This window comes from Poecilia reticulata, linkage group LG9 (assembly GCF_000633615.1).
Source record: "Poecilia reticulata strain Guanapo linkage group LG9, Guppy_female_1.0+MT, whole genome shotgun sequence".
NCBI lineage: Eukaryota > Metazoa > Chordata > Actinopteri > Cyprinodontiformes > Poeciliidae > Poecilia > Poecilia reticulata.
The window spans coordinates 23,694,823-23,704,301 of NC_024339.1; the positions used below are offsets into that span (position 1 = coordinate 23,694,823).

At 39.0% G+C, this 9,479-nt stretch overlaps 1 protein-coding gene and 1 long non-coding RNA gene across 3 annotated transcripts in view; one reads left to right on the plus strand and one right to left on the minus strand.

Annotated features, from left to right (window-relative positions):
• The first annotated feature begins 895 nt into the window (after positions 1 to 895).
• unc45b (unc-45 myosin chaperone B) overlaps positions 896 to 9,479 on the plus strand; it is a 15,148-nt gene continuing 6,564 nt past the window's right edge. The window contains exons 1-14 of the mRNA XM_008418848.1: positions 896 to 1,028; positions 1,765 to 1,926; positions 2,015 to 2,051; positions 2,160 to 2,335; positions 2,850 to 2,939; positions 3,051 to 3,218; positions 3,320 to 3,485; positions 3,622 to 3,789; positions 3,876 to 4,047; positions 4,951 to 5,251; positions 6,045 to 6,139; positions 6,255 to 6,396; positions 6,789 to 6,929; positions 7,073 to 7,200. Coding sequence (XP_008417070.1) covers positions 1,765 to 1,926; positions 2,015 to 2,051; positions 2,160 to 2,335; positions 2,850 to 2,939; positions 3,051 to 3,218; positions 3,320 to 3,485; positions 3,622 to 3,789; positions 3,876 to 4,047; positions 4,951 to 5,251; positions 6,045 to 6,139; positions 6,255 to 6,396; positions 6,789 to 6,929; positions 7,073 to 7,200 — 1,946 coding nt within the window. The 5' untranslated portion in view covers positions 896 to 1,028. The remainder of the gene's footprint in view (positions 1,029 to 1,764; positions 1,927 to 2,014; positions 2,052 to 2,159; positions 2,336 to 2,849; positions 2,940 to 3,050; positions 3,219 to 3,319; positions 3,486 to 3,621; positions 3,790 to 3,875; positions 4,048 to 4,950; positions 5,252 to 6,044; positions 6,140 to 6,254; positions 6,397 to 6,788; positions 6,930 to 7,072; positions 7,201 to 9,479) is intronic.
• Positions 7,207 to 9,479, minus strand: part of LOC103470416 (uncharacterized) — a 6,346-nt gene continuing 4,073 nt past the window's right edge. Inside the window, exons 2-4 of one of the 2 annotated variants that reach the window (XR_534476.1) lie at positions 9,093 to 9,181; positions 8,446 to 8,557; positions 7,207 to 8,275 (exon numbers count right to left, since the gene is read on the minus strand). This is a non-coding gene — a long non-coding RNA (uncharacterized LOC103470416). Of the gene's footprint in view, positions 8,276 to 8,445; positions 8,558 to 9,092; positions 9,397 to 9,479 lie in introns of those variants that run through there. The other variant, XR_534475.1, reaches the window with a different exon arrangement.

Consider the following 9,479-nt stretch of genomic DNA (forward strand, 5'->3'; position numbering starts at 1 on the left):
AAGTAAAAAGTACAGATACTTACTGTAAAATGTAGTGGAGTAAAAGTATAAAGTACCCATTATTAAATCTACTTAAGTAAAGTACAGATACACGAAAATTGTACTTAAGTACAGTAACAAAGTACATGTACTTCGTTACTTCCCACTACTGCCTACAAGACATTGGCACAATGCTCAATTTGATTCAAATTCATCATTAAAAGTTCAAAATCAGTCAGTTCTCCTAAATGATGAAGTGGAATAAAAAGAAATCTCACTGTAAACCCATCCATTATTTTCTACTTATGCTGTATTAATGAAACATGCATTTTTTAGACTTTAGAGGAAAGCAAAAATCTTTAAAAGCTACAGCTTGCTTGCATTTTCAATAAAAATGTGCAAACAGACACTTCAGAGACCTACCTTTAGACCTGATTTATAACACTTTTCTCTTAATTGTCAAACATTTATTTTTTTTATTTCCAGTTGGTGCTGTGGTGAGATCATGTTCTTTCCAGAAGCTACCAGTCTCTCCTGGTGCCACAGCTGCCAGCCCCCTCCAGCTCCCCACCACCCACTCTTGAAGCCCCCCTCCAAGCCCATCAAGCATTTGCTGGTGAGTTCTCAGCTGTCTGCTCCCTAAATAGACCTTATCAGGAGCAAACCAACTTTAAGGGGTCACACAAACTTAAGTTGCTATTTCAAAGAAAGTTTTTCCTCACTGAGCCATCAGTCAAACATTGGTTTCAATGGAAAATTTAGCACACTTTAACGGGTTATGATTTACACTGACCTGAATGCAGAGCTATTTTCCATGAAGCTTTGTATGTTTTGGAAAGCATCCCTTTGTGTTTTGCGTGATCCACCTTAGCTCTGCCCCACCTCACTAAGATGCAATATAAATATAAACTGCAGCATTAGTGGTGTTTAGGTTTGAAACGATAGGAGAAAGCTGATAAAACTACTCAAGACCACGAGTTCAGATCATCTACGTTGGATAAAAAAAACCTAAACGGAGGAAAGGTTAGACCAAGAAGAACAAGCTGAAGGTATAGTAGCATCTACAAAGACTTTGTTTTTTTTTGACTTGCAGCAAAGTGAATGGAAAGTACTCAGGGTAGTGAGAGTATTATGGAATCAGGACTGTGTCTTTCATTTAGAAATGACAGAGAATCGCGAGGCTCACACTGGTGGGTTAAAATGGTGCCCAAATAAGGTTTGAAGGGAAGCCATTTAAAGTTGGAGTTGGCATGTGTGGGGCTATCTCACACGTGGGGCTATCTCACACATGAGACAGCCCCACGCGTGGGGAGAACATCGGAGAATATTGGTTTCGCCATGCCTGGGGTTTTCTGGTTTTCAGGTCTCTGTCCTGACCTTAAAACCAGGTCAGGACAGAGCTGTGTGACCGTGAGAAGAATGCGTCACAGCATTTATTGAATATTGTCACAATAGGAGATGGTGATTATTAAATATTCAGCTGTATATGAGGTATAAGGGATGGTACTGAATGAGTCTTGGATAAATTTTGCACTGCTTTATTTACTTCTTATTGATATTTTCTATGAATTTTTGTAAAATATGTGTTTAGCTCCTTTAAGGTGTTTGTTCTCATCTAGAAGTTGTATGGGTAGTTTAGCTCTGTTGATGGTGAAAATTTGCCGTTGCTTTGAAATACTACATTTTATAGGTAGAACAGGTATTAAAGTTCCAAGCACTGATCTGACTCAAACATGACAACACTTATCATTTGTTTTCTTATCAATGAATTCTGATTTCTGTTAGATGGGTGATCCAATCCAGTTGAAAGATGAAGGAAACAAACACTTTCAGGCTGGTGACATCGACAAGGCCATTGAGTGCTACACCAACGCCCTGAAGGAGTGCACAGACAAAAAAATGCAGGCTGTGATTTACAGGAACAGATGTGCATGCTACCTGAAAAAGGTAAAGCAATTGGAGAAAACACATACAAATATTTGAACTTAAATGAAAATGTTGCCATATTATCTTTCTTTTATTCTACTTGTTGCAGGAAAGCTATTCAAATGCAGTTTCTGATGCATCTAAAGGTAAAGTAATAAATGAGGAAGTATAAGCAGCCAAAATGTGATATTTAGCATAACAATTCAGTGTTGACCTTTACTTTCTGCCATACTTTCTGCCATACTGGTTCACAGCAATTGATGAGGATGCGTCAGATATTAAAGCCTTGTATCGCCGCTGTCAAGCTCTGGAGAAGCTGGGAAAACTGGACATGGCTTTCAAAGATGTGCAGCGATGCGCCACCCTGGAGCCAAAGAACAAGACCTTCCTAGAGACTCTCCGCAGGCTGGGAGCAGAAATCCAGGCCAAGGTGTATAGTTGTTATGGTCACAATAATAATAATAATAATTTTAAAAAAGACAACAAATGCTGGCAAAAAAAAAAAACCAACAACATGTGCCCTAAAGTATTTCTACTCTTATAACTCTTTTAAATTGTTATAAGAAAAAGAACATCTATAAAAGAAATAAAAGATCTTTGCCCTGCTTCACAGTAGTACAAAGGCACTGACCTTATAGGCAGAGCTTGGGTGCTTTAGATCAAAACACATTCACAAATTAGAATGGCCTAGTCAAAGGTCAGACCTAAGTCCAACTGAGAAGCTGTGGTATGACTAAAAAACAGTTTTCCGCAGAAGCTTTCCATCCAAACCCACTGAGCTTGAACTATGTAACATCACAACCACAAAACACCAGCGTCAAAAGTCTGTGGATGAAATGTATGAAAGGGTGTGAAAGCTTTTGCAAAACACTTTTACATGTATATGCCACTTGCAGATCTCCTTCAATTAAAATTTTACTCCAAGATTTATTTTGTCTCTTCAGCTCAAGACAACATTTTCCACAGATTCGAGAGTACAGAACATGTTTGATATTCTTCTTGATGAGGAAATGGACAAAGAAAAGAAGGAAAAGGTTGGTTCAGTGGTTTGTAGTTAAAGGAACTTAAAAAGCCTGGTGTGGGTAGTTTTAGCTTCTGGAAATTCATTGGGATTTTTGTATGACCTATTGTTCCTTTACACCTAGGCGGCCAACAACCTGATTGTGCTGTCGAGAGAAGATGCTGGAGCAGAGAGAATCTTCCAGAACAACGGGGTGGCTCTGCTGCTCAACATGGTTGAGACTGGGAAACCAGAAATGATCCTGGCTGCAGTCCGAACTCTGTCGGGAATGTGCACTGGGCACAAAGCTCGGGTTAGTGAAGCTACAGGACGAAACGGGAGGAAAAACACAAAATTACAATAGAGGCCGGAGCAACTAAAGTTCTGCAATCCACATCTCTCTCCACTTAACAGGCCATGGCCATTGTCAACATGATGGGTGTTGATAAGATCTGCAGCATTATGGCACTGGACAACGAAGAAATTGCACTGGCAGCATGCAACCTCTTCCAATGCATCAATGACTCTCTCACTGGTGGAGACACAAGGGATTACGGGAAGGAAGCATCTTTAGTTTTGGGTAAGAGAAAAACTTGCAACATTTAAATCAAATATTCAGTCTTTGATCTCCAGCTAAAATATATGAAAACGAATGAAGGCCATCCAGTTGTTCACATTTATTCTAAATATTTTTAAAAAATGATCTTTACTTACAGATGCATCTAAAGATTTGAAAACCATTCTCCTTGCCCTTCTGGAGATGATATCCAATAAGAAGGTGTCAGGTCATGGCAGAGACCAGGCACTGAACCTCCTCACCAAAAACGTCCCTTGTAGAGAGAAAGAGAAGGACCACTCCAGGACTCTTTTCACCATTGATCACGGTGAGCCAGGCCTCTCCATACGAGATCCTCTGAATTTCTGGCGGAAGCTCGGTTTTCTTAACGAGATGCATGTCTTTATTTGCCAGGTCTGAGGAAGATCCTGAAGGTCTGCGGTCAGGTTGCCGAGCTGCCGGATCAGCTCCCTCTGACAGAGAACACACAGCTGATCGCCAGCGTGCTTCTCAACAAACTCTACGACAACCTGAAGTGTGACCCGGAGAGAGCCAACTTCAGGGAGATCTGCGATGAATACATCAAGTACGTGTGAAGATGTGGGCCAAATTTTGGACCTCTGGGTAAAAATGTGTGAAAAGCCTTTAAATACACCAACATATATCATCATAAAACAAGTTCCAACTTTTACAGAGAGTCTCTTGTGATCCCCTTTAATCAATAGGACATCACTTTGTCTTCTTCTATGATACTTCATACACGCAGAGCATACAGATGGGGATCTGTGACCATTTATCTTTCCACAATCTCTCCTGATTGTCAAAAGTACTACACCCTCTCTTTTACTTTTTTCACTCACTACAGCTCCACCTTGCTCTCATATATGGCCAAAACCATGGCTCTAGTTAATGTCATGGTAGAGTTTAGTGAACTCCACAGGTTTATGCATTCTATGACAGGACACCAAATAATCTTTTCTAGTTTTTATGTAGATCGGGTAACCTCAAGAGCTCCCTTATTGACGCAGTTGAAGGCAATTTTTTAAACTACCCCTAGCATACTACCACTCTGCAAAGAGGGTCCTTTTCCTATATACCCTTATAAATTCTTACCCCAAGAAAACAGAGCAATTGGTTGACTACCAATTAGAAGGTTCTAGAAATTCAGATTTAAGACCAACTCAAAAAGTGAAAGTTATAGATTAACATAATGATTGAAGCACCGGTGATTCTGGTAAGATCAGATTGTATCACAAGAATGTTTACAGTTGAATAAATTTACTAAACTTAAAAATAAAATGTTTCTAAATGCTTAAGTGTGAGGTAAGCCTGTTGCAATAACATTGTACTCCAACACTTCTAACACATCTTTACCAGAGGTACCTACCAACAATCTCAATTTAGAAGGATGCTCATTAAGAAACTTCAAATGAACAGGTCAATTTGCTATTGCGCGCCATTTCTCACCTTCTCCACTTCTTTGCTGCAGATCTAAAATTGATCCCAACAACATGGATAAGACTCTCCATGCCATCAACACCATCTCAGGGCTGCTGCAGGGTCCCTTTGAGGTCGGCAACTCTCTGGTGGGACAGCAGGGCGTCATGGAGATGATGGTGGCGCTGTGCGGCTCAGAGCGGGACGTGGACCAGATGGTCGCCGTCGAGGCGCTGATCCACGCCTCCACGAAGATGAGCCGCGCCAGCTTCTTCATCACCAACGGCGTGTCGCTGCTGAAGGACATCTACAAGAAGACGAAGAATGAGAAGATAAAAATTCGTGCCCTGGTGGTGAGTGAACCAGAACCAGAGCAGAGTCTACCATTCACAGTGCTTTGCTATAGGCTTTATTTTGTCACATTTCAATCGTTGATGTCAGTGCATTGGTATTTTAAAAATCTGACAGTGTTAAAAAGCGCTGAAAACACTTGACACATCCTTTCTGAAAGAGAAAAATGAAGAAAACCACGAGAAGTTTTGCTTGAGATTTACTCTAATTCATGTAGGGAACACAGCAAACACGTGGAAGAAGGCGGTGTGGTCAGAGGTAATCAAAATTGAACATTTAAGCCTATGGGAAACTTTATATGTGATAGAAAACTAACAATGCACATAAGAATGAACCCAGCATTAACAGAGTGACACAAATCAAAGACACCAGATTTAAATATAATTGAGAATCTGAATCCAGACATGCAAATGATCTGGAGCTTTCTCTATCCAATCTGACTGAGCGTGACATGATTTGTCACATGACATGATTTGTCACATGACATGATTTGTCACATGACATAATTTTCCTTCCATTTCACAAGTATGCATTACTTCCTGTTCCGGTCCTCACACAAAATACCATATGGTAGGGTTGTCATTTGACCAAACTGGGTAAAGATTCTGTGTACATTTGCAGGTGTACATACTTTTGCAGGATACAGTTTTTTTTGTTTGTTTTTTTTTTTTTGCAAGAAAGAGAGTAATTCCAGCTACAATTTTAAAGTGATGGAGCAAAACACATCATCTGATCTCATTTTGTTTAGTTTTGTCTTGTAAGCTTTGAATCTAAACATGTCCATCTATCCTGCAGGGTCTCTGTAAACTGGGTTCAGCTGGAGGTGACGATTACGGCTTAAGGCAGTTTGCTGAGGGTTCCACAGAGAAGCTGGCCAAGCAGTGCAGAAAGTCAGTACTCAACACTTGGATTTAATATAATATAAGCATACAATAGGTCTGTCAACAGTTGAAATGCAACTACTACAAGTATCACTGTCTCATATCTCATTCTTTGTTTTGCTAGGTGGCTTTGTAATCCCCAGATTGATTCCAAAACAAGGAAGTGGGCTATTGAGGGTCTTGCCTATCTGACTAATGATGCTGATGTTAAAGATGACTTTGTGGAAGATGAGCTTGCAATGAAAGCCATGTTTGAGCTGGCAAAGGTACAGATGTTAGATCATAATGTTGTATATTATGCAGAAGATTCATAACCCCCAATGAGTCATAATGTTCCAGTTCGGGGGAGGGATATACATCCTGTATGTATTGGTAATAAATGAGTTTGTCATTTGAAGTACATGTTTTAGACATGATAGTTGAAAATACATTGTTTTCTACCAAAAGAAAGGATTACGAAATGCATCTGAGTCCTTCCTGATTATAATGTATGTGCACTCCCTATGCTTAAACTGTGCAATAATTACATTACCCCAGAATGTTTCACAAATTATGAAGTAAATTGTTTGAAACTTTAATTTGAAGCAGCTAGTATAGCTGCAAGCAATATATAATGACAGCATAATTAATATTCTCTGCTTTTCCTCTCTGATTTTAGTCTAGGGATAAGACAATCTTGTATGCAGTTGCTTGCACTTTGGTAAACTGCACCAACGCCTACGATAAGAAGGAAATCATCCCTGAGCTGGTTCAGCTGGCCAAGTTCTCCAAGCAGCATGTCCCTGAGCAACACCCCAAGGTAAGAGAAAAGCGGTCTCAGTTTTCCTGTGAATGACTTTCTAAGTCATTTGCAGAAAAATGACTCATTTTGCAGGAAACACCGTATGCATGTTGACATGTCTGCACAAACTTTGCAAAACAGTTTTTGTCCTCTTTCCTCAGGACAAGAAAGACTTTATTGAGAAGAGAGTAAAAAGGCTGCTGAAGGCTGGAGTCATTTCAGCTCTTGCTGTCATGGTCAAAGCAGACAGCGCTATCTTGACTGATCAGACCAAAGAGATGTTGGCACGGTAGGAAATACATGTGGAATTCCTTTTACAAATTTGTTGACATCTTCATATTGCACAAATAATACTTCCACCTCCACTCTCACCCACACAGTAAAAACTGCTGGTTTAAAAATAACCCAATTCATAACCCAGCGCTAGGTCATATATGGACCAACCCAACGCTGGGTTGCTTTAACTCAACTGGGTTGGGGGTTGAGGGTTTGACCCAGCACATTGGGTCATGGCAACTGACCGAAGGTTGGGTTAAATTGACCCAAAATTGGGTTGAAACTCATAACCCAACATAAGGGTTATTGTACCACTATAGTTGGGTTAAAATTTAAAAAAAGATTTATTTTAAATTTCACTATGTAAAAACAGGATTAAAAACCATACGAATTTAAAGCTTCTTTTATTTTCACGTGATACATATATAAAGCCAGCAGATTTCACTTACAAAAGTTACAAAACATAAGTTGTTTTAAAAGTATATATATCTAGTTAAATCACTTTAACTCATTTGGCTACAACTCCAGAATTATCTGTTACTAGACATTAGAAAACATTTCTTGTAAAAAGTCTGTTTTAAAGAAAACTACAAGTAAAACTTTCAGCCATTAAACAAGGAGCATTTTTAACAACACTTTAGCATTTTTGCCTGTCTCCCTGCATGAGGACATACGGGTTCCATGTTGTCACATTTTGTAGATGCGCCACCAGGTTTGACCCAACCTGATGGAGAGAGAAGACAGAAAAAACAGGCCATTAGTGATGCACTTATTTAAACAGTAAACAATTTGAGCATGATTCAGAGATGAAGGTTGACTTAATGGCTGGATATCAATGAAGCCTTCTGAACTTCCAGGTTGATGGGTCTGAAACTTCTCCCAAATGCGTAAGGTGGAGCAGGGAGGAGTACTGGCAGCAGCTGCAAGGCTACATCATCTTGTCTGTCTGGCAAACATAAGCTTGTGTTAAAAAGTTAAATGTTAAAAACAGTTTAGAAAACATCTCTTGAGCTTCAATACCTTAAGGGAGAAAATCCATGTTGTTCAGAAGATGGCCGCTCCGTCCTCTTCTTGGTCGTACAAAAGATCTTCATTGAGAACAAGAGAGAGACACAAAAACAGGCCTTTAGTGAATTTAAAGGTACATTCTCAAAAATTAATTTCTGACTGATTCTAGTTTAACACAAAACCTCACTACTGAATGTGATGCATTTATTTAAACAATTTGAGCATAATTCCGGGATTAATGTTGACTTACAGGCTGGATATCAATGAAGCCTTCTGAACCTCCAGGTTAATGGGTCTGAAACTTCTCCCAAATGAGTAAGTAGGGAGGAGTACGGGCAGCAGCTGCAGGACTACATCTTCTTCTGCATCAAACATAAGCTAGTTTAAAAATGTTTCAGTAACTAGAAAGCATGAAAACATTTTAGAGAACATGATAGGTATTTTCCTAGAACCTACATAAAAGAACCACAGACAACGTATATGAATTTATGACTAAACTTCTGCAAGCAAAAGGAGAAGACTCTGTCAACTGCTTCTCAGAGCTGTTCACAGAGCGTTCTGCTTCTCTTTGGATACAGCTTGTCTTTTATTCTCAAACTTCAAAGAGGGAGGATAGGCAAGATAGACAGCAGAGGAAAAACAGCAAAGGTCGTAAAACATTTTACCTAAACAAAGCAAAGGTCGTAAAACAATTTAACATCTGGCCCCTGATCTGAGCCCGGTTCAAATCTCGGTCAAACTGTTTCACATGAAGATAACAGGCAGCTGTGACTTCCAGGTCAGTTCACACATACAGTTTAAACAAGAGAAMACTTTAACCTGAATATGAACTAAAGTAACAACAAAATGATAATATCAAAAAATCTCTATCAGAACATTTCTTCTGAGCATCAATACCTTGAGGGAGCAGACTCACGTTCTTCGCCATACAGAAGGTCTTCGTTGAGAACGAAGAGTTTGGGTTTCGTTTAATTCTCCTGAAGATCCTGGATGTAAAATTAAAAAAATCTATCATAAAAAACAAAATCACAAATCAAACTTTAAGAATGACTGAATTCAATCTTATAGTTGTCTCCACTGCAAATAACTTGTAATTAGCCAGCAATTTCAAATGTTCAGAGTAATTTTTATGTTCCAAAAAATAAATATAGCACTTAATAAAATAAGATAACACATATAATTTAATTTAGAAGTAAAACTTAACTTAAACACTAAGTTAGTGCTGAATAACTTTCAGCACTAACTTTAAATAAATGTATTTGTAATTAATAGTAACAATAATAA